Raw genomic sequence first — 25,308 nt, forward strand, 5'->3', positions numbered from 1 at the left:
ATAAATGAACTCTTGAATCTGTTTGCTCCAGAAAACAGCCTGAATCTGAATTTCTTCCTAGCTGGGAGGCCTAGCTGCTTGAGAGTGCTCTCCTGGCGAGACTGCAGGTCAGTCTAGACAGGTAGCCATTCTGCAGTGCTGGCTCTGGACCTGCCCACCAGACTTGAATGTGAGGTAGCCTAAACATTGGATTTAAGGCCTACCCACCCAGGCTCCCACTAGTGAGCCCCATGAAATTGTAAGGGTGTAAGTAAGGTACTGTTCTTCCCAGTTCAAGGCAACCCCTCTGAGGTAACAAAAAAAGGGGAAATATCATGATTAATTGTGCTCTGACTTGTGTTGCATCTTCAGGGAGAACTTACCCTACAGTTAAAAAGCCAGCAACCTGTGTGGGTCATTCACCCTGGCTGAGCTCTAAAAGAGGAAGGCTGCTAAAGCCAGAGCAGGCTTAACTTGATATGTCTTTAGTGCAAAAAACACTACCATCACAAAAAAAGAAAGAAAGAAAGAAAGAAAAACAAATCAGTTATGTTAAAGCTAATAATAAAACTGCTCCTTAGGTAAGTACATAAGGCCAAGTGTGTGCTGTTCCTGAGGGGGAAAAATTCCTTTACAAACCTAACAGTTTGTAAAGCTCCCTATTCGTCAGTATGGGGTATGGGAGAAATTTTAATGGAAAGTAAATGGCCTATTCTGTCTTAATCTCCATTCCAGGAGTGGGCTTCTTCTTCTACTACTACTACTTACTTACTTACTTACTTATGTTATGTGAAGGCAGATGGGAGGTACTCAACATTTTACAAATTATTTGGTGAATAATTCTCACCCTCCCTGTATTTATCTTCTAAAAAGAAATAAAAGAGCAAGGTGAAATTTTGTAAATTGACTCTTTGGTCCATAAATCCCTTTCCCTCCCAGGTCGACTCATTTTTTTATTCTATTATTCTGTTTTAAGAGATCTGGTGAAGGGAAGAATCTTGCACAAATTCAGTAAAACACAGTGGAATACTTGTTTTTTCCATCTGAAGAAAAAAAATTAGATCCCCACCTCATACTTCTGCAATTCCAGAAAGACCAAAGACCTAAATATTATAAAATGACCTTAAAACAATTATGAAAAAAAAAAAACAACATAGTTTGACCTTGGGATTAGAAAGTATTTCTTAGATAAAACCAAAAGGAAAAACCGCAAAAGGTTGATAAATTTAACTCACCGAAATTTAGACAAAGTTAAAACAAGTACAGAGTGAGAAAAGATATTTATAACAAATGTATCCTGAATAAAGAACTCATACTAGGGGCAACTGGGTGGCTCAGTCAGTTAAACGTCTGCTTTCGGCTCAGGTCATGATCCCAGGGTCCTGGGATTGAGCGCTGTGTCCGTCTCCCTGCTCAGCGCCTCCCCTCCCTGCTTCTCCCTTTCTTCCCAGCTCATGCTCGCTATCTCTCTCACTATCTCTGTCTCTCTCTCTCAAATAAATAAAATCTTAAAAAAGAACTCATACTAATCAATAAGAAAATAAAAATAAGCTAATAGAATCTAACTATGGGATTCACAGAAGAAATCACTCAAATGACTAGGGAAAAGGAGAAAAGGAAAAGATGTTCCATCATATTAGTTATCAGCAAAATGCAAATAAATGGAATAAAATATCATTTCACACCTATCAGACTGACAAATTTTATTTTTTATTTTTATTATTTTTTAAAGATTTATTTATTTATTTGTCAGAGAGAGAGCGAGAGAGCACAAGCAGGGGAGCAGCAGAGGGAGAAGCAGGCTCCCTGCAAGGAGCCTGACGCCAGGACTTGATCCCAGGACCCTGGGATCATGACCCGAGTCGAAGGCAGACACTCAACCGACTGAGCCACTCAGGCATCCCAAGACTGACAGAAATTTTAAAGTGTGGGCGCCTGGGTGGCTCAGTTGGTTGAGCGACTGCCTTCGGCTCAGGTCATGATCCCAGAGTCCTGGGATCGAGTCCCACATCAGGCTCCCAGCTCAGCAGGGAGCCTGCTTCTCCCTCTGACCCTCTCCCCTCTCATGCTGTTTCTCTCTCTCTCTCAAATAAATAAATAAAATCTTAAAAAAAAAATTTTTTTTTAAGTGTGACAATATCAAGTGTTGGGAAGGATCTAAAACCATGGGAATCAGTAAAAGCATTCTGAAGGGCAATTTTGTAATACCTAAAGATACACAGCCTAGCAGTTGGGAAATTGGATTTTGAGTTGGGCCTTGTGAGACGGCAGGATTCTGAGAGGCAAAGATAAGGACTGACATCCAAACAAAACCAAAACCAAAACCAAAAAAAAAAAAAAACAAAACCAAACAAACACAATATAAGCCAAGTCGAGACAGAAACACGTTTGAGGAATGACCAGACCGTTTTCCAAAGTGGCTACACCATTTTTTACATTCCCACCAGCAGTATGAGTGTCTTCAATTTCTCCATGTCCTTGTCAACACTTGTTATTACCGGACTTTTTGATTACAGCCATCCTAGGGGTATAAAGTGGTATCTGATTGTGGTTTTTCATTTGCATTTCTCTGATAACTATGTCAAACATTTTTTCATGTGCTTATTAGCCATTTGTATATCTTCTTTGGAGAACTGTCTATTCAGGTTCCTTGCATATTTCTTAACTGGATTTGTCTTTTTGTTATTGAGTTGTAAGAGTTCTTGATATATTCTAGATACAAGTCCCTTATCAGACAAGATGATATGCAAATATTTTACTCCATTCTGTGGGCTGTCTTTTTGCTTTCTTGACAGTGTCCTTTGAAACATGAAAGTTTTTGGGGCACCTGGGTGGCTCAGTTGGTTAAGCGACTGCCTTCGGCTCAGGTCATGATCCTGGAGTCCCTGGATCGAGTCCCGCATCGGGCTCCCTGCTTGGCAGGGAGCCTGCTTCTCCCTCTGACCCTCCCCCATCTCATGTGCTCTCTCTCTCTGTCTCAAATAAATAAATAAAATCTTAAAAAAAAAAAAAAAAAAAAGAAACATGAAAGTTTTTACTTTTGATAAAGTCCAATTTATCTATTTTTTCCTTTGGCTGTTTGTGCTATTGATGTTATATCTAGGAAACTATTGCCAAATCTAAGCTCACAAAGATTTATCTCCAAGTTTTCCTGTACAAGTTTTATAGTTTTAGCTCTTATATTTAGGTCTTTGATCTATTTTGAGTTAATATTTGCATGTCGTGTGAGGTATTTCATTCTTTCATACGTGGATATACAGTGTCCCAGCACCATTTGTTGAAAAGATTATTCTTTCCCTGAAAATTTACCTTAAATGTGAGAGCTGGCTTCTAGCTACTCGATTCTATTCCACTGATCCATGCCTATCCTATGCCAAAACCACATTGTCTTTATTATCATACTTTTCTAATAAGCTTTAAAATTGGGAAGTGTGGGTCCTCAATTTTGTTCTTTTTCAAGATGGTTTTGACTAATATGGGTCCTTTGAATTTTCATGTGAATTTTAGTAACAGCTTGTCAAAATCTGCAAACAAACCAGCCAGGATTTTGATAGGGATTAACTATACTGAATCTGTAGATCGATTTGGGAACTATTACCGTCTTAAAATATTAAGTCCTTCAATCCATGAACATGGGATGTTTTTCCAGTTATTTGGATCCTTAATTTTTTCTTTTTTTTTTTTTTTAAGATTTTATTTATTTATTTGACAGAGACACAGCGAGAGAGGGAACACAAGCAGGGGGAATGGGAGAGGGAGAGGCAGACTTCCCGATGAGCAGGGAGCCCGACGTGGGGTTCAATCCCAGAACCCTGGGATCATGACCCAAGCAGAAGGCAGATGCTTAACGACTGAGCCACCCAGGCACCCCAATGGATCCTTAATGTCTTTCAACAATATTTTTTGTAGTTTGCAAAGTTTTGCACTTCTTTTGTTAAATTTATCCCTAAGTATTTTGTTCATTTTGATGTTACTGTAAATGGAATTATTTTAATTTCATTTCTGTTTACTATAACTGTATAGAAATATAACTGATTTTGTTGCTGTTGTTAAAGAGCATGCGAGCACAAGTGGGGGGAGAGGAGCTGTTAGAGGAGGAGAGATAATCTTTTTTTTTTTTTTAAGATTTTATTTATTTATTTGTGAGAGCGAGAGAGAGAGCACGAGGGGCAGAGGGAGAGGGAGAAGCAGACTCCCTGCTGAGCAGGGAGCTGGATGTGGGGCTTGATCCCAGGACCCTGAGATCATGACCTGAGCCACAGGCAGACGTTTAACAGATTGAACCACCCAGGCATCCCCAGACTTTTTTTTTTTTTAAATGTAAGAAAAATATACTTTCCTTGTTTAAGCTACCATTAGTAAGTCTTCCAGTAGCATCTTCAGGCATTTAAAAATGATACACAGTAATCAAATGATGGAGCTAAGATTCAAAACTAGGCAGTCTTAACCATTAAGCTATATAAGAAACACTTAGCATTGGACTTGGTAGGGAATGGGTCTGCAAATGATGAAATGATTATAAAAATATCAGTCACTCAGCCTTCTTCCTCAAGGTTCCAAGCTCCTCCGGAAACTCCAGGATTGCCAGTAACCTAAATCACAATGTAGCTACTCAGGAATAGGCCAACCCTTTTAGACACTGTGCCCAGCCCTTTTGTCTGCATTTTTTTTTTTTTAATTTATTGGGGGGGGGGCAAGGTAGAAGGAGAGAGAGTCTTGAGCAGAGTCTGCACGACCCTGAGATCACGACCTGAACTGAAACCAAGAGTCGGACATTTAACTGATTGTGCCACCCAGGCGCCCCTTGTCTGCATTTCTGAATTCAATTCTCCCAGCTCAGGGTCTACCCTAAGGAGGGAAGAGGAAAGGAAGGTCTGGAGCCAGGTCTTGGATGCTCATACCTACCTATCTCATGGCACCACAAAGATTCCAGGCCTCCTACCATGCACGTATAAGAGAAGAGTTCAAGGAACTCAGCATAAACTTACAATCGTGACAGCACCTGTGGTGACACTGAAAGCCGAAGTCTCTCCCTGGCAGCCAGAGACCTTTGGAGGTAACAAGAAGTGTGGTTTTGTAGCTTAAACAAGACCCAGGACTATTGATTTTTCTGCCTCTTTTCCTGCTGAGAGCAGTAATAGCAAAAATCTGATTTAGACACTTAAATTCAAGTACCTTCCCCACCAGCAGAGCAATTTTCAAGTAATCACACTTTTGACCTCACCCAACATGAGTCCTTTTAAAGCCAATTTTGGGGGTCAATTATTCAGTTTTCCTAACACGTGCAGGGAAAAAGATAGTATTGCCGGCTATCTTGCTGGAAGATGCAGCTTCTATTCCCATGTCCAAGGTTTAGGCTGTCTGCTCACAGACCTCCCAATCTGTCTGAGAAGGGGCCATCCACTCCTCTGTCACAGCTAACACATACGTCAATAGCTGACACATGATCTCTGTTTCTAAAGCTGTTTGGAACTCAAAGGGCATTTCCCAGAGAAATTCTGGCATTAATGATGGCAAGATTCCTAGACAAGCTCACAGAACTGGGAGAGAAGAGAATGCCTATTTACTGAACACTTACACTAGATTGTGGATATGAGCATCAGAATCATTTAGGGAGCTTGTGAAAACAGATTGTTGGGAACCACCTCCTGAGTTTCTGATTCCATAGGTCTGGGGTAGGGCCTAATAATTCTCATCTTTAACAAATTCCTACACCTGGGGACTACACTCAGAAGTCACTGATAGGGGCGCCTGGGTGGCTCAGTCGTTAAGCATCTGCCTTCGGCTCAGGTCATGGTCCCAGGGTCCTGGGATCGAGCCCCACATCGGGCTCCCTGCTCGGTGGGAAGCCTGCTTCTCCCTCTCCCACTCCCCCTGCTTGTGTTCCCTCTCTTGCTGTGTCTCTCTCTGTCAAATAAATAAAAAATCTTAAAAAAAAAAAAAAAAGAAGCCACTGATATAAGATATAAATCAATAAGTGACAGAGACTTTGGAAACCCACCATTGGGTCCAAACTCTCAAGCTTTTTCTGCAATACACCTGTACTCATGATAGCAATGATGAGGGATAGATAGGTACAAGAATGGAACAGATAGAATGTGTGTGAATGTATACTGGGGAAATGGAAAGACAAATAAAAACCAGGTAATTCTTAGATACCATTCATGGTAGCTTAGGAGCTGTCAATGGGTTACAGGTGAATTGAGATACTAACTCCTTAAGCATATAGGGTGTCTGGGAGGAAGTGGGGCACAGGAGCTCCTGGGAGCCTTGTCTGTTTATCCAGAGTTCTCTATAAATATCATCATTTTCTGTGTGGAGGTATTGGCTTAGAGCTAACTGTGCATCACTGCTTCAGAGAAGAGTCTTAGGACAAAAACGTTTGTTCCAAACTCTGAAGTCAATTTGCTAGACACTTATGGACCTCTGAAAAGGCTTATTAGGGGCCTGATAATTTAGTCCTTTATTCTTTCAACCAATCAACAGTCACTGAGAGTTTACTTTGTATCAGGCACTGTGTTAAGCACTGAAGACATAGTGATTGCCTGTAAGAGGAACGAGTGTTACAGACATATAAACAATTATAAGGCAGTAAATAATACAGACTACATGTAGCTCAGTGATTAAGAGTATGGAATATCCAAACTTAGACTTGATTCCGGCTCCACTACTTTCTGGTTCTGTGACAGGGACAAGTCTTTCCATCTTTCTTGACTTATGTCTACATCTATTAAAACTTTGGAAAATAAGGGTTAACTAAAATAATGATGATATCATTTTCAAACAGAGCGTAGGAACCTCTGTGGTACGCAACAATACACTAAAGGGTAAATGAACAAATATGATGTATTTTCTTGGTAGGGTAATTATACCAGAGAGTAAATAATTTATTTGTTGTACAGAAAACAATTATGACTATATAATGGTGACTTAAGAGGAAATTCATATGCATTTTGAAGATAAGGCACAGGCTTCAAATAAATTTTAACCTTGGAGTTCCTGCTCTGTGCTATCCGCCCCCACCCCCGGCCGATCCAGGGATGAGTTTGTTCTCCCCTGATGTCAAGTACACTTGGGTAGGAAAGTTTCCACAACACTGTGCATTGCCGTTAATGGATGCCCAACAAATAGCAACCATTACTGTTAATAATAGATAGCTGTTATCATTAACCCATCCACAGGGAGAAACAAACTTACTCTGTAGTGCTTGGGGCATAAGAAGGTGTCCTCTCTACCCAGGCATCCCTTTTTTTCCAAGCTCTAGACTTCTTCAGTTGCCCCCCAGAAATCCTGTGATTCCTTGGGAAGTGGAACTCCAGGAAGCTGGCCAATCCCGCCCCCAAATGCCAGGGAGTTCTCTTCGAAACATGCAAAAAAGAATGTTTCAGCACCAGCAAAGTTGCTAATCTCATCAACCTCCAGGCCTTCCAGGCCTCAGTCTGCCCAAGCAGTTAACCCCCAGGATAAGAACAGTAAGTGCAATCGTGGACACAGCTCCACTCCTGACTTTATCTCATTTAAAAAGCTCTTACAGATCAATTATCTCCTTAAAGTCTCACAAATAAGTGATAGATAAGGTAGGTGCTATTATTCCTTTTATAAAGGAGGAAACTGAGGTCCTCCAAAGTAAAGTGACTTGTTCAAGTTTTCAGTTCGGGGCAGAGCCAGGAGTCTAACTCAGGCCTTCTGACTTCTAGCAGTGACTCTCCCCACTACATTAAGCAACAGAAGTCATTCTAATGAGAATCTGTATAGCACGGCCAAAAGCTCTTCACATCCTTTATCAATATCCCACCAATTTTCAGCTGTATTCATGGCCACAAAGTTATTTTTCCATTGACTGAGAACCGTAAGTAACTTAATAGAAAATGAAATTAAATTGCAGGAGCTTAATTAGCAGGACAAGGGCACTGGTGGAGGCTATGGCAATATCTGACCTTTCACAGAAGGATACTGGTGAAAAAGCTTTCATGGTTTCATACTGATCTTGCCCAAGAATGTCAAGAGGTCTGGGGTAAGAAGCCGTGAGCTAACAAAGGTATAGCCACCATAGGAGAGGGTTCTCAGCTCACCTCATTTTCCCTTTTTCTGAACTCTTCATTAACACAGGGACTCCAAGAAGAGGCACAGAAAATTTTGTTCAATAGATTAAGGGAATGAGTTAGCCAGTTGTTTTATAATGAAAGAGAGCTAACAAAAATTTATAAATCAATGCCCAGATGTTAGAGCTGGAAGGGGAACTGCTAAACCACAATCTAGTCAAAGCCCCTCAGCCTGGATGGGTAGGGAAGATAAGAGAGATGGGCAGGTCTTGTCCAGTGTCTTGAGTCATTAGCAGCACACCTGGAACTCATCTCCTCCTCGTGCTTCAAGACCTAGTTCCATGCTTGACTTCTCAGAAGGCTTTCCGGACACCAACCTCTGCCAGAGTTGTGGCCTCTCCCGCTTACCCACCAAGTTTTCATAGCAATCTGCGCATCTATTTATTATGTGAGACTCTTGGAACGCCATGGCACATCCCTTTGCCATAGCATTTGTCTCAGTATACTGTAACTGTCTCCTTAATGTCTGTGTCCTTCCCCTTCTTAATCTGTGCTGGTTAAGGTGGGGAGTCCATGGAGGGGCAATACACACAAAGGACATACAGTCACTGTGTATGTGTGTCTTCACAAAACTGATCATCTTACAATTTGAAGAACAGAGTGTATAAGAAAATTGGAAGGTCAGAGTTCATCTTGAGCAGTTCATTTAGCTCCCTGCTATGGCAGCAGAACCCTTTCTGTCAAATAAAATCTCATCTGGAAGTCTAATATATAAAATAGGCATGAACAGATCTCTACTGGAGGGGAAGGGGCACCCACTTGGCTTACCTTTCCCTTTAACAGCTCCTAAGGCAACCTGCGGAGCAACCTCATTTTTTGAATGACAAAATTGAGCCAAAATAAAGAAACTATCTTATTCTAGGTCGTCCCCTCATTCAGCATGGCATAGAGGTTAGAGTAGGGTCTTTAAAGCCTGGCAAAACTAATGAAATCCTCTATGACCTTGGAAGAGCAATTTAACGTCCCTTGTGTCAGTTTTTTCATCTAGGGTGGGCAACAAGGACCCTGTCCTCCAAATACAGGGTTTACGTACGTGTTTGCTGATGACTGCATTTTTTTTTTTTTAAGATTTTATTTATTTGACAGAGAGAGACACAGCGAGAGAGGAAACACAAGCAGGGGGAGTGGGAGAGGGAGAAGCAGGCTTCCTGCAGAGCAGGGAGCCTGATGTGGGGCTCGATCCCAGGACCCTGGGATCATGACCCGAGCTGAAGGCAGACGCTTAACGACTGAGCCACCCAGGTGCCCCTGATGACTGCTTTTGATGGCTGAGGGGCCAGCACAGAGGCTGGCAGCCATGGTCCAACCTCCACGGGCTGAAGTTTATTCCAGAAGATTTAAAGAAACAGATGAATGGATAAACAAAACGTGGCAGATACACTGTATGGACTATTATTCAGCCGTAAAAAGGAATGAAGTTTTGATACATGCTACAACATGGATGAACCTTGAAAACATTATGCTAAGTGAAATAAGCCAAATAAAAGGACAAATATTATATGATTCCACTTATGTGAAATATTTCAAATAGGCAAATTCATAGAGACTGAGATTAGAGGTTCTCAAGGCTAGAGAGAGGGGGGATGAGGAATTACTATTTCACAGACACAAAATTTCTGTTTGGGATGATGAAAAAGTTCTGGAAATACTGGGGATGGTTACACAACACTGTAAAGGTACTTGATGTCAATAAATTACACACTTAAAAATTGTTAAAATGGTAAATTTTATGTATATTTTGCTGCAATAAAGTAAAAAAAAATTAAGTTTACTTACATTTCACTTAAGGTGACACTTACAAGCTATATTACCTTGGGCAAGTTACTTAATATAGTTGAACATGGGGTGCCTAGGTGGCTCAGTCGGTTAAGCATCTCCCTTCAGCTTGGGTCATGATCCCGGGACTGAGCCCCAGGTCGTGCTCCCTGCTCAGTGGGGAGTCTGCTTCTCCCTCTCCCTCTGCCTCTCCCCCTGTTCGTGCTCTCTCTCAAATAAGTAAATAAAATCTTTAAAAAATATATATATAGTTGAACCTTATTCCCTCATATGCATAATGATAATAGCTCTCCCTTGTATGGTTACTAAGAGAACTGGAGACAAAGTTTGTAAAGGGTCTGGAACTCCAGACTGATAGTCATTACTGGTAGCTATTACTATAATAGGTATCAACAGCAACAGTAACATTATAATTAATATAAACATAATGAAAACATAATAAATAACTTAATCCAATGAATATTTAATAAGTAACTGCCTGCTCTGTTCTAGACACAGGAGGTACATGACTGCTGCCCTCAAGGAGCTCACAGTCTAGAAAGACATGAAATAAATGAACAACTCCTACAGAGAACAGGAAGCCAAGGAGCAGGGGAATAATAATGCCATATCACCAACAACACTTCTTTTTTGGGAGAAAAGGTTGATCTTTTCTACAGAAGTGGGGAATCATTTTGTGATCCAGGAAAGTAAATCAGTCATAAACAAACAGCAAATTAGTTTAATGTGCATGATTTCTGCCCAGATAAGATTTAATCCATCTGCTTTTTCTGTTGACATCACACATAATACATCAGAGGCAGACACACTCACTGCTTTTGAGTTCTCTCCAAAATCCAAAGAGGCCTTGCTTGACAGTTTGGTGGAGTAAGAAGAGCACTGGATTTGGATTTGGAGTCTAGTAAACCTAAGTTCTAGTTGTGGCCTTGCAATTTACTAACAGTATGAACTTGCACATATGTATTAACCCTTCTGAGTCTTTGTCTGTAAAATGGATGTTTTAATAAAAATTTCTAGAGCACCGTATTGTTGTAAGGACTCAATGAAATTACAAATGATAAAGAATTTTCTAAGTTGTATTGTACCTCTTATTCATTATTATCAGGGGTTTTGCGGGCCCCCTTTTCTCAAGCTTCAGAGAAAATCTGTCACTGGAGAGTCAATTTTTGTTTGTTTTAAAGATTTATTTATTTGAGAGAGAGAGAGATCGAGCATGTGTGAGCAGGGGGAGGGACAGATGGAGAGGGAGGGAGAGAACCTTCAAGCAAACACCCCCGCTGAGCGTGGGGGCCAATGCGGGACTTGATCCCAGGACCCTGAGATCATGACCTGAGCCGAAACCAAAAGTCGGTCACTTAACCGACTGAGCCACCCAGGCACCCCACTTGTTTTTTATTTTTATTTTTTATAAACCCTTTACATTTTTCAGATTTGACCTTTCTTTTCCATCCTTCCTACTCTTATCAGGCCATTATTACTCTTTCTTGGATTTTTAAAAAAAGATTTTATTTATTTGAGAGAGAAAGAGCACAAACAGGGTAAGCAGCAGGAAGAGGGAGAGGGAGAAGCAGGCTCCCCACTGAGCAGGGAACCAGACATGGGACTCGATCCCAGGACCCTGGGATCATGACCTGAGCCGAAGGCAGATGCTTCACCAACTGAGCCACCCAGGCACCCCTACTCTTTCTTGGATTATTTACATTTTCCCCTAACTGGTCTTCCTGACTTGTCACATACCTTCTCCCCAATGCATTCTTTACATAGCAGCCAAAATCATTTTTCTAACTTGAAAATTAGACCACCTCGTTCCAGTACTTAAAACCCCTTAATGATACTTCATTGCCCTTTGGTTGAAGTCCAAACTCCTTAGCTTGCAAGAGGATTTTATGACTTGACCACACAGATTCCTCCAGACCATTTCCTACTCATCTTATGTATCTATGTTTTTACTCCAGATGGTGGCTGGCATTATGTTTTTATTTAGAGCTATAGTTGCACTAGAGATCATCAGGTCCAATCCTCTTCTCAGGTGAGGAACCTGAGGTCTCATAACTACCTAAGGAAAACACTTAACTACAGTTCACCATGAATTCAATATCTGATTTACTTCTGTGTCTCTAGTACTCAGCCCCTGACGTGCCATGAATATTAAGTATTTTTTAGAGAGATAGATGGACTGGCAGATACCAAAGTTGGAATAGAACCTGAAACTTTGGCAGCTAAACTAGTTCTCTTTCTATTCACCTTATGCTGCTTTTTTATTTTCCAAGACACTCATGTGTAAAACATCTGGTATATAGTTATGCTCTTATTAGGGACTAAAGCATTAGTAGCCATTGTTTTGTTGTTAGTCGTCATTATGGGCATACCTCATTTTATTGCACTTTACAAATAGTGCATTTTTTATAAATTGAAGGTCTGTGGCAACACTGAGACAAGCAAGTCCCAGTGCGATTTTGCCACCAGCATTTGCTTGTTTCATGTTTCTGTGTCACATTTTGGTAATTCTCACAATATTTCAAATTTTTTCATTATTATATTTATGGTGATCTGTGATTGGTGATTACTACTTGCTGAAAGCTCAGATGATGGTTTATATTTTTTAGCAATAAAATATTTTTATTTTTATTTTTATTTTTTATTTTTTTTAAAGATTTTATTTATTTATTTGACAGAGAGAGAAACACAGCGAGAGAGGGAACACAGCAGGGGGAGCGGGAGAGGGAGAAGCAGGCTTCCCGCCGAGCAGGCAGCCCGATGTGGGGCTCGATCCCAGGACCCTGGGATCATGACCTGAGCCGAAGGCAGACGCTTAACGGCTGAGCCACCCAGGCGCCCCATCAATAAAATATTTTTAATTAAGGTATATACTTTTTTTTTTAGATGTAATGCTACTGCACACTTAATAGACTACAGTATAGTGTAAACATAACTTTTTTAAGAAGACTTATTTATTTATGACAGAGAGAAAGAGAGAGAGATCGGGAGCAAGCAAGGGGAGGGGCACACAGAATCTTGAGCAGACTCCCCACTGAGTGGGCTCCATCTCACACTCTGAGGTCATGGCCTGAGCTGAAATCAAGAGTTGGACGCTTAACCTACTGAGTCCCCCAGGCGCCCCTAAACATAACTTTTACATGCACTGGGAAACAGAAAAATTCATTTGACTCACTTCACTGCAATGTTCACTTTACTGCGGTGGTCTGGAATGGAACCTGCAATATCTCTGAGGTGTGCATGTATTTCACCAGTACCTGGCACAGGGATTGTACAGAATAGACTCTCAGGAAATTTTGAAAGAAGGAAGGAAGGGAGGGAAGGAAGAAAGAGAGAAGCGAGTAGCCTTCTGCCATGGCAAGGAGAGTCTGGGACAGGTAGCCAGCGTGGAAGAAACTGTTCTTGCTTTGTAGGTGAATGAACGGAGACTCAGGACATTTACTTTGGATAATCTGTTGTGACTGGTCAACCCCTCTGGATGGATCAGATGAAACAAGGAGGTTTTTCTACTTATGAATTATGTAGAGATAGCACAGATCCTCAGAGAAACTTGGTTTATAGCAAATTTTCTTCTTTTAGAACAATGAAAGCTGAAGTCTGGAAATTCCTTTGAGCTTCTTAGTAAGGAAAAGCTGTCCTCAAACCTCCTATATTATCTATATAGTCATCCTTGGATTCTCTCTCTCCCTCTCTCTCTCAAATAAATAAATCTTTAACAAAATAAATTTTAAAAAATAAAAAGAGTGTTGGCAAGGATGTAGAACCCTTGTGCACTGCTGGTAGGAGTATAAAATGGTGCAGTCGCTGTGGAAAACAGTATTGAGGTGCCTCAAAAAATTAAAAACAGATTGCCATATGATCTAGCAATTCCACCTCTAAATATATACTCAAAAGAACTGAAAGCAAGGTTTCAAAGAGATATTTGTACACCCATGTTCATAGCCAGTATATTCACAATAGCCAAAAAGTGAAAGCAACCCAGTGTTCATCGAGAGATTAATGGATTAAGAAAAGTGGCCTAAACATACAAGGGAATATTATTCAGCCTAAAAAGGAAGGAAATGCTGACACATACTACACATAGATCAACCTTGATGATATTATGGTGAGTGAAACAAAAGGACAAATACTGTATGATTCCATTTGTATGAGGTATATAGAGTAGTCAAATTCATAGAGACACACAGTATATAGAATGGTGGTTGCCAGAGGCTGGGGAAAGGGGGAGAATAAGGAACTGTTACTTCATGGGTATACGGTTTCAGTTTTGTAAGATGAAAAGATTTCTATGTATGGATGGTGGTGATGCCTGAACAACAATTTGGATGTACTTAAGGTGACTGAACTGTACACTTAAAAGTGATTAAGATGGCAAATAATTTTATGTTATGTGTATTTTACCACAATTAAAAAAAAAAAAAGATAGGACTGGGGTGTCTGGGTGGCTCAGGTGGTTAAGCGGCCAACTCTTGACTTCAGCTCAGGTCATGATCTCAGCGTCCTGGGATTGAGCCCCAAGTTGGGCTCTGTGTTCGGTGGGGAGCCTACTCAAGATTCTCTCCCTCTGTTCCCCCCGGCCTCCACTCACCTACTCTCTCTCTCTCTCTAGAATTTCTAAAAAGAATAGAACTTAGTAACTAACTTTAGAAGGCAAAAGAAAAAGGGTATCAAGGATGACTCTTATGGGGGCGCCTGGGTGGCTCAGTCAGTTAAGCGGCTGCCTTCAGCTCAGATCATGATTCCAGGATGGAGCCCTGCGTTGGGCTCCCTGCTCAGCGAGAGCCTGTTTCTCCCTCTCCCTCCGCCTGCCGCTCTGCCTACTTGTGCTCTCTCTGTGTCTGTCAAATAAATAAAATCTTAAAAAAAAAAAAAAAAAGACTCTGTTTCTGATTTGAGGGAATAGGTGAATGATGGTACCAATTACAAACTGATAAAAGGAAAAATGAGTTACAGGGAAAGACAATAGGCTCAGTTTTAGACATGATACATCTGAGCAAAGTATGAGACATTCATGGAGAAGATGTTCAGAAGAATAGCCAGAGAGGAAGAAAGGAAAAAACAAATGGAAAAATAAACAAACAGAAAAACTATGTTATAATCAATGAAAAGCAAGGAAAGAGAAAACTTCCAGAAGGGATGAATCTGGAACATCAAATGATACAGGGGTGTCAAATTAGGATGAAGGCTGACAAGTGTCCACTGGATTTAACAACAAGGAGATTACTAGTAACCATAGTGAGAACAGTTAATAAGAATTCTTCTTAGAGACCTTTTTCAGTCATAGGCGAAACTTACTACGTGACCTGAGAAGTCTTTTCTGAGTAGAAATCAGTTTGACTATCAGAAGGGGGTTTTGTGGAGCAGTTTCAGGAATCAGAATCCATTTCCCAGGCTCATCTAAGATCCTAATCTCTATGGTGTCCAAGATATAGCCAAGTAGGTTAGAGCAGTAACTCTTGTTTTGTAATGCAGAAGATCTGGAGTTTTGGCTCTGCTATACAGTGTGACCTTGGGACAGCTGATCCCTAGTCATTTCATCTGGGAAACAGGGGCAACCTCCCTAGACTTGTTATAAGAAATAAATATGAGGGGAAAACCCCCACAAAAGTTCTTTGCAAAGAACAAACTAGTCAGTCTTAAAACCTCTATCAGGTGATCTTCACAAAGGAGGGTGAAGGGTGCAAGGCTTGGGTCACTGCAGAGAAAGATATTCTTTTTCAATCTACTAATATATCAGATTATTCATTGTATCTGCAGGCTGTCAGCTTAATTATCAAGTCTCCTAGCTGAAAAACTGTGTCAAATACAAATATGTTTCTTAAATTGTTCTTAAGCAAAAAAAAGTATTCTAGAAAATAACCTGAAAATGACAGTGAAGTCTTTGAACATACCAATTTCCTAATTTTCCAACCTTGAGGGTCATGTGTTCTGTTAGGGTATCTGAAGTATTTCAACAGATATTTGCTGCTAGATGAAAGCGGGATATTCATTTAGGACCCAGCACAAGAGTGGCGGAGAGCATGTGAGCTAGTATGGGCCAGCAGAGGATTGAGTAGTAGCCAGGAGAGGATATAGACAAGGAAGATTTTCAAGGATGAAACCTTGGTTGTTACTCTGTGGTAGAGAGACAATAAATACACAGACCTGAAATAGGGAGACCCAGCTCCAACACTTCCTGCAAAAACACTTCTCCATCTTCTCACTTATAAAACGATGGGATACTTTAAGAGGTCCATCTGTTCAGAATTCTTTCTAGTCGGGTTTTGGAAACTTCACTACAAGTCAATGGCTGGCCCTATTACATTTATGACTCTCAGCTGTCTTGTGAAGAATAAATTCCTAATGCTTTTCTTTTTTTCCTTTTTTCAGATGATATACTAAGGCCTGAAAAGTTCAATAATTTATGTGACATCACATAGTTTTTAAGTGGCAGAATCTAAATAACTAACTCTTTACTCCACACTCTTTCCCCAGTAGAGATATACTTATCACTGTGCATTGTAACAACTGTTAACTGAGCACCAACTATGAGCCCAGCATGGTACCTCGGACTTCATAAACATTTTCATGGACCTGTGAACCAACCATCTGTATAGATCATTACCCCATTTTAGAGTTGAGGAAACTGAGATTGAAAAAAATTAAGTAACTTGCCCAAGGTCCTACAGCTAATTAGAGGCAGAGCCTAGATTCCACCCCAGATCTGACAGACTCCAAAACCCGTCTTTTCAGCCCCTATTCTAGATCTCTGGTGACGCCTGGATGCTCTCACCATCAGAACATTTTACGAAAAGAAGTGTGGAGAATATTTAGGTCTTGTCTACATTGCAAACTTCTGGCAGAGAAATGTTACTGAGGTCTTTCAGAAAAAGAAATGCCCCATTCTATAAAGAGTCCCCTGCCACAGTAAATCGATGTAAAGGGTATTCACTGTACTTACTATCTTTATTAACCAGCTAAGGCTGCCATAATAAAATACCACAACTGAGTGGCTTAAACAACAGACATTTATTTCTCACTGTCTGGAGGATGGAAGTATGAGATCAGAATGCCAGCCCAATTGGATTCTAGTGAGGGTTCTTTTCCTGCCTTGCTAATGGCAGCCCTCTTGCTGTGTCCTTACATGGCAGAGAGAGAGAGAGCTCTGGTGGCTCTTCCTCTTCATTATAAGGGCACTAATCCCATCATGAGGGCCCCATTCTCATGACCTCAACTTAACCTAATTATCTCAGAAAGGCCTCATCTTCAAATACCATCACATCAGGAATAAGAACTTCAACATATGAATTTGGGGGGACACAAACATTCAGTCGATTACACTATCTATGCTTTAAGTGTTTTAAAGTATGTGAACATATTACATTCTCTAAATTCTCCTTTCCAAGATGCATAAGGAGCTAATTATAACCACTTCATAGGACAGTTGCAAGTATAAAAATATTGTCTGTAAAACACTGAATTCAGTTTTTGGCACATAGTAAGCACTCAGTAAAGGAACTTTAAAAAGGAGAAGAGACAATACTGTCAACTGGCTATAAGATAGCTGTTCACTGGAATACACTGTATTGCTGTGATAATGTGATTTATAATAGGAAATATACATTTGGTCTTTGTCTTCATTCCTGGAACAGAGCTCCTAAAACCCTTGAAATTTTCTGAGTGATAAGAGCCATAAAGATGTCTTGATATTCATAACAAACTCCTTTCAACCACAAATGAGTTTATATTAATGGAATGACTTCTGGAAAGCAATGCGGGCTGATTGCCAGGGGAACAAACCATGTGATTGGAAAGTTGGAACTTTCAGTCCCATCCGATCCCTGACCTATGGGGAAAGGGGCTGCAGGTTGAATCAACTGCCAATAGCCAGTGGTTTGATCAATCATGCCTATGTAATGAAGTCTTCATAGAAGCCAAAAAGGACAAGGTTTGGAGAGCTTCCAGGTTGGTGAACACAGGAAGGTGCTGGGAGAATGGCACCCTCTGGAGCAGGCATGGAAGCTCCATGCCCGTTTCTACATTCCTTGCCCTATGCACCTATTCTTGAATTACCTCCTTTTAGTGAGTAAACTGGTTTCCTGCGTTCTATGAGCCGTTCTAGAAGATTATTTGAACCCAAGCAGTGGTTGTGGGAACCTCTGATTTACAGGCTATCGGCCAGAAGCACAGGTAACAACCTGGCCTTGCAATTAGCATCAGAAGTGAGGACAGTCTTGTGGGATTGAGCCCTCAACCTGTGGAATCTGATGCTATTGACAGGTAGATATATCAGAATTGAGTTGAATTATATATAAGACACCCAGCTGGTATTGGAGAATTGCGTGGTATGAGGAAAAGACCCACACATTAGAACTGGTCTTCAGAATCATTAATTGTGAAGTCATATTTTATTTCCCTCTCAGATTTCACAGAGAATTTCAAATCGGGAGTTTTCCCAACCTCTCTGTTCCTTGTGGCCACTACCCCATTACCTCTGAAGTAGATGATACCACAATGGACTTGACCTTCCACTTTTCCTTCTACTGCACTCCACTAGCCTACCCCAAACTGCTGGCCAGGAGCAGACTTTTAGTCCCTCAAAGGTGAGGATCCCTAGTCCTAGAACCTCTGAGACTAAAAAACAACCCTCTCACCTAGCTTATCATTGGAAACAGTGAAAGGAGTACATATTTTAAGACAGATCAGCTTACTCTAAGGAAGCATATACACTTTGAAATCACAAAGACCTGAGTTCAAGTCTTTCCCTCATCTTTTAGGAGTGATATACACTGGTCAAGTCTTACAACTTGAATTAAACTACCAATTTCTTTAACAGTAAAAGACAAGTACTATAGGGTTTATGATAAGATTATAATTAATATATAAAAAGTACTTAGCATGTTTGCCAAATGATAATACTCTTTAACATAACCATTACTGTTAATAACAATAATAACAAATGTTTGCTTTAATGCATTATATTTGGCATTTGTTTACAAATTATCTTACTTGGGTCTTCTATTTCCAGCACTATGGAGGAGAAGATAACCTGAAAATTTGCCTACTACATAACACGTGGAAAAGCTGGATAAAGTATAACAAACATTTTGTGTTATGTAACAAACATAGGCAGAGTTAAGATTTTAAGAAAGAAAAAGAAATCCCCAGGAGTGAAAAACTGAAGAGGAAACTAAAAATCAGGAACTCTCATAGCCGTTGTTGAACTGCTCTGGGAAGGTTTTTTGGTTTGGGCAATTAAAGGGCTTGCTTTTTATAGCCACTGGGGGTGGGAGATGAGGCTTTGGGCCCTGGAGAGGTCATGAGTTGGAACTCAAATTCCCCTCCATAAAGCTCGGACCTTAGAGGAGTCATATTGTCAGTTTAAAAAAAAAAAAGACTCGGGGCACCTGGGTGGCTCAGATGGTTAAGCGTCTGCCTTCGGCTCAGGTCATGATCCCAGGGTCCTGAGATCAAGTCCTGCATCGGGCTTCCTGCTTTGCAGGGAGCCTGCTTCTCCCTCTCCCTCTGCTGCTCCCCCTGCTTGTGCTCTCTCGCTCTCTGTCAAATAAATAAAACAAAATCTTAAAAAAAAAAAAAAAAGACTCAAAAGTACAGAGAGACAACAGGAAGCTTAGATTAAAAAAGAAAATTTCCCTAAGAATTTGAAACTTTGGGTTGTGTGAAGTCTGAATTTATTCTACTTGTGTGGAGTTTATTCTTCCCATGTGGTCCTAGAATCTGCAGCAGAGAAATTAACTTAAAATATAGTTTCAGACTTAGTAGAAACAAAGACAATCTTCCCTCTCTCCCTTGGGAGGAGTACTAATTATCTCATTTAATTTTCACAACTATCCTATGGAATAAGTAATATTATCCCAGTTTATGAAAGGCATTTAAATTTAGGGAGGCTAAGCAGCCTATCCAAAGTCACCTAGCTATTATCTAACAGAGCTGGGATTTGAATCTGGTTGTTGTTCATTCAATCAAAATACATTTACCAAGTTCTACTATGTGCCAAGCAGAAACAAGGTCCATCTCCTTTCCAATATATCACATTGCCTAATCTTTTTTGAGCAAATCAATAGATAAATGCAACTATTTTCTTCTTTCTCAACTTTAGCAATTCAGTGAGAATGAAGGCAGCCAGTATCACAGGAAACCCACAGGATTCCCCTGGGCTCTGTCTGCCAGAGCAGCTCAGTCCTCTCTGCCAAAGGGACTTAGGTTGCTGAGAGACTAAACAGGGAAGAAAAAAGAGCAACTACCGCTCAGTGGGTCCTGGTTACTGGAATTCATTTTATTAGAGTAAACATACAACAATTTTAGTTTCTAGTAAATATTTTCGAACAGAAATTTCAAAATATTTACTACTAAGGTTAAATAGGGATAATAAGGCTGTTGCGATAAACACAAACATATGAAATTAAAAGTTAGTGATAACAGCTATAGTTCCATCAGGCTCAACCTCCAACATATTTCTGAATGTTATTTAGGTTGTCAAGCATTGAGAAAATCCTGATTTACAAACATAAATAGCTGCAACTATTGGTGTTTTTTTTTTAATTAACATGCATTCTTAAAAGCTTAAGTTAACACATTGTTTACCTTATGTGTATAAAAATAGTTCTAAATATTTTTAAATATTTATAAAAATAGTTCTTTATAAGAATAGTTCTAAAAATTTTTCAAAATCAAATCACATACTTGAGGAATTTCTGAAGCACCACTCTAGTGTTCTTATAGAACAAAGTATGGAAAAATCAGAAAAAAAAAAAAGTTCTCTGAGATCCCTCCAATTTCAGTCTAGGAAATTATATAGAATACACAGTAAAGTGCAAAGTTATAAGAAGGAACCAGTACATTCTATTCACTGCCAATGGCTCTCTTCTGGGGCAAAACCCTCTACACCCTCACCTCCAATCCTGCCATCAAGACCATTATTCATCTACTTTTTGAGCATCATTTCCCACTTTTCCCCTTTTCTTTTTTTTTTTAAATAAAGATCTTATTTTTAAAAAAGATTTATTTGAGAGAGAAAGAGAGCACATGTGCGAGCAAGCATGGGGGGGTGGCAGAGGGAGAGGGAGTGAGAATCCAAGTAGACTGTGCCTAGTGCAGAGCCCGATGTGGGGCTCAATTTCACGACCCCAAGATCACGACCCGAGCCAAAACCAAGAGTCCAGAGCTCAACCCAGGCTCCCCAAGATTGATTTTTTTTATTAATTAATTAATTTATTTATTTATTTATTTATTTGACAGAGACACAGCAAGAGAGGGAACACAGGCAGGGGGAGTGGGAGAGGGAGAAGCAGGCTTCCCGCGGAGCAGGGAGCCCGATGTGGGACTCGATTCCAGGACCCTGGGATCATGACCTGAGCCGAAGGCAGACGCTTAACGACTGAGCCACCTAGGCTCCCCCAAGATTTTATTTTTTTAAGTAATCTCCACACCCAGCATGGGGCTCGACCCCGAGATCATGCTCTTCTGACTGAGCCAGCCAAGTGCCCCTGCCCCTTTTCCCCTTTTCTACTCTTTACTCCAGCTAATCTCAAGTATTGACTGTACCCTGACCATACCGTCCTAATTCCCCATGTGTTTATTAATACTGTTGCCTTCACCTTGGAATACTGTATTTTTGAAGGCCGATGATATGCTAAGCACTGTGCTAGACAACCTAAATACATTTTCTCCTTTACGTCTATTACCATATTTTACCCATCTTTATTTATTTGTAAATAATAACATTTTTAAGCGTTTACTTTGTGCCAGATATTAGATGCTCAGTGCCTTACAGTAGCTCATTTAATCCCGATAGCAGCCCTAAATCAAAATAGTATGACACTGACACAAAAGTACACACATAGATCAATGGAACAGAATAGAGAGTCCAGAAATAAATCAACGTTTTTATATGGTTTATATACCAAACGTATTTATATGGTTAATCTATGACAAAGGAGGCAAGAATATACAATGAGGAAAAGACAGTCTCTTTAATAAATGGCACTGGGAAAACTGGACAGCTATATGCAAAAGAATAAACCTGGACCACCTTCTTACACCATACACAAAAATAAACTGGATTAAAGTCCTAAGCGTGAGACCTGAAACCATAAAATTCTTTAAAAAAAAAAAAATATAGATAGATAGATAGATAGATAGATAGATAGATAGTAATCTCTTTGACACTGGCCATTGCAACATTTTTCTAGATATGTCTCCTAAGGCAAGGGAAACAAAAGCAAAAATAAACTATTGGGACTACATCAAAATAAAAAGATTTTGCACAGTGAAGGAAACCATCAACAAAATGGAAATGCAATCTACTGAATGGGAGAAGATATCTGCAAATGATACATCCAATAAGGGATTAATATCCAAAATACATAAAGAACTTAGACAACACCAAAAAACCCAAATAATCCAATCACAAATGGGCAGAGGATCTGTCCAAAATATATACAGAACTTATATAACTCACCACCCAAAAAAAACAAATAATCCAATTAAAAATAGGCAGAAGATCTGAATAGACATTTTTCCAAAGAAGACATAAAAATGGCAAGCAGACACATAAAAAGATGCTCAACATCACTCATCATCAGGGAAATGCAAATCAAAACCATAATGAGGTATCACTTCACGCTAAAATAAAACACACAAGAAACAAGTATTGGTAAGGATATGGAGAAAAAGGATCCCTTGCGTGCTGTTGATGAGAATGTAAATTGGAAGACGCTGTGGAAAACAGTATGGAGGTTCCTCAAAATACTAAAAACATACCATATGATCTAATAATTCCACCACTGTGTATTTACCCAAAGAAAACGAAAACACTAATTTAAAAAGATATATGCACCCTTATGTTTGTTGCAATATTTTTTGCAATAGCCAAATTATAGAAGCAACCCAAATGTCCACTGACAGATGAATGGATAAAAAAGATGGGTGTGTGTGTGTCTGTGTGTGTATAAATGGAATATTACTCGTCATAAAAAGGAGTAAGATCTTATCATTTGCGACAACATGGATGGACCTAGAGAATATTACACTAAGTGAAATAAGTCAGAGAAAAATAAATACTGCATGATTTCACTTTATATGGAATCTAAAAAAATAAAAGAAATGAATAAACAAAAAGCAGGAACAGACCTATACATACAGAGAACCAACTGATGGTTGCCAGAGGGGAGTTTGGTGGAGGATGCAAAATGGGTGAAGAGGAGTGGGAGATATAGGCTTCCAGATATAAAATGAATAAAAGGGATGGCATAGGGATAGTCAATGACATTGTAATAGTGTTGTTATGGGGACAGATGGTAGATACACTTGTGGTGAGCATAGCACAACATAAAGACTTGTTGAATCAGTATGTTTTACACCTGAAACTAAATTAATACTGTATGTCAACTATACTTCAATTAAAAAAAACCTAGACTAAGTGTAAAGAAGGAAGGAAGGAAGGAAGGAAGGAAAGAAAATACTATTGCCCTCATTTTATAATGGGAGCACCAAGGCTCTGGAAGGTTAAAAAATTTGCCTAAGGCCAAGTAAGGGAGAGAATGCTTCCTGGAAGAGTGCCGTCTGAGCTCAGAGCTGAGTTCTTCAAGAATAAGATGAAGTTGTCAGGGACAATGGCATTCCAGACAGAGGGACAACATACACACAGAGAAGTAGGAAACAGCTTGGTATGGGGTTCAGGAAAAAGATCAGTCTTCAGAATCAACAGACCTGGGTTCAAATATCTATTTTTGTTTTTGTTTCATGGTCTCTTACTATGACTATGGTTTTCTCAACTGTGAAATGGTGATAAGAAGCTTTAAGATTAAAATTAAACATATATGAAAGTGTGTATCACAGGGCCAGCATGGTAGGTACTCAATAAATAAATGTTACTTCCCTTCCTTTCCCCTAGTTGACAGTTCAAGAAGTGGACCCCAGACATACCACTCTTCTATAAATTACAAAGCTTTATCAGAGCTTTCGGAGGCTCTGGTAAAGCTTGGCTCTGGTAAAGTACACCAAAAATCATTCAGCAAGCTATCTGGTAATGTCCTTAACCACCACTTTTCAAAATGGGAACTATTCTCACACCACTCACCTGTGTAGGCCATGTTCTTAGGGTTGCCATAAGGAGCCCCAGGCTGCACGGGGCTATACACAGGGTTCATTGTGGAAGACTGAGGATCCTACAGAGAAACAAAGAAAACAGCACCGATTATTGATTGCTCATTTTCCCTGATATCAGCTTCCCCTCTATAATCTTCAGTTTATACTCACAGAGAACAACATGGTACAGCAGAAAGACAACTAAACAAAAAGCCATTTGTTTGTACTTGGCCCTATATTATACACTTTGCTCATTATACAGATGAAGATACTGAGAAGCAGAGAGGTGATACAACTTGCCTAATGTCAACCCAGGCCTTCTGCCTTTCAGTTCAGAACCAGACCCACTATCCCGCAGATGACTCTCCCACTAGTATACTGTGTGGCATTGGCCAAGTCACTTCGCCTCACTGGACTCCAATGTCCTGATGTGAAATCCATTAGTTTAGGCTCTCTGAGGTACTTTCTAATTCTAAGGACGCTAGTCCATGAGCTAGGAAAGGATGCACTTCTACTGCTCACCAGGGGAGCACAAGAGCCAAACAATGAGCACACACACTATTAGGAAGAGCATCAAGTGTCCCACCAATCCTTTGCACCTGCAGCGGACAAGATACCAGTTACCAGATTTGGAAAAAATAGAAATTTACTGCCACTGATCATTTTAATGCAAACAAGGAAACACAGCCAAGATCTCTTTCAAAATGTATTCAACGGAAAGAAATAAACTTGGAAATTTGTGTGCAATAAGTATCACCTGCACAAGTGCTCTGTTAATTACCTTAATGAAGCACATTCTCCATTCTGATTAATGGAAAAATCTGTCATTAAACTCTATTAGCCAGCCAATTTGTCCCATCTTGTTTAGGGAACCATCTCTGACATATAGGCCAACACATTTAAAAAACTTGTCTCTACAAATATATTATTTACACTTCATAAAAATCAAACAATTCTCTCCTAACTAGGCTCACATGATGGACGGGCAATTTTTTAGGTCATTAACTTCTCTTGTAGCACCTCAGGATAGGAAACAAGTCAAATGTCAAGATAGGCAGTGAACAGCTGGCTTGATGACAATTGCTCTGCAATTAATTAAGTCTCTCCAGGGTTCTGGAAGGAAAGGTGGAGTAAAAATAGGTTCCCAAGGAGAGGAAGGTAGGGCAGTCAAACAGGCAAAAAAGGAAATGCCACTGATCAATTTCAGAGGCTAGAACTTCCTGAAATGTACCCAATGGGCAGCCCTGGCAAATCACCCCAGGGCAAGAGACTAAACTACCACCAGTTGACAAATTGAAACCAGAAAAACTTGAGGATGAAAGTTACAGAAGATACATATTTCAGCACACCTTAAGGAGAAAATACT

At 40.0% G+C, this 25,308-nt stretch overlaps 1 protein-coding gene across 3 annotated transcripts in view; it reads right to left on the bottom strand.

Moving 5' to 3' along the window:
* The window catches only part of FAM168A (family with sequence similarity 168 member A), a 181,889-nt gene that overhangs the window by 37,126 nt on the left and 119,455 nt on the right, over positions 1-25,308 (bottom strand). For all 3 annotated transcript variants that reach the window (XM_032427207.1, XM_032427206.1, XM_032427205.1), the window contains exon 2: positions 23,935-24,022. In XM_032427207.1, the coding sequence (XP_032283098.1) occupies positions 23,935-24,004 (70 nt within the window). In that variant the 5' untranslated portion in view covers positions 24,005-24,022. The remainder of the gene's footprint in view (positions 1-23,934; positions 24,023-25,308) is intronic.

This window comes from Phoca vitulina, unplaced genomic scaffold (assembly GCF_004348235.1).
Source record: "Phoca vitulina isolate PV1807 unplaced genomic scaffold, GSC_HSeal_1.0 scaffold36, whole genome shotgun sequence".
Classification (NCBI taxonomy): Eukaryota; Metazoa; Chordata; class Mammalia; order Carnivora; family Phocidae; genus Phoca; species Phoca vitulina.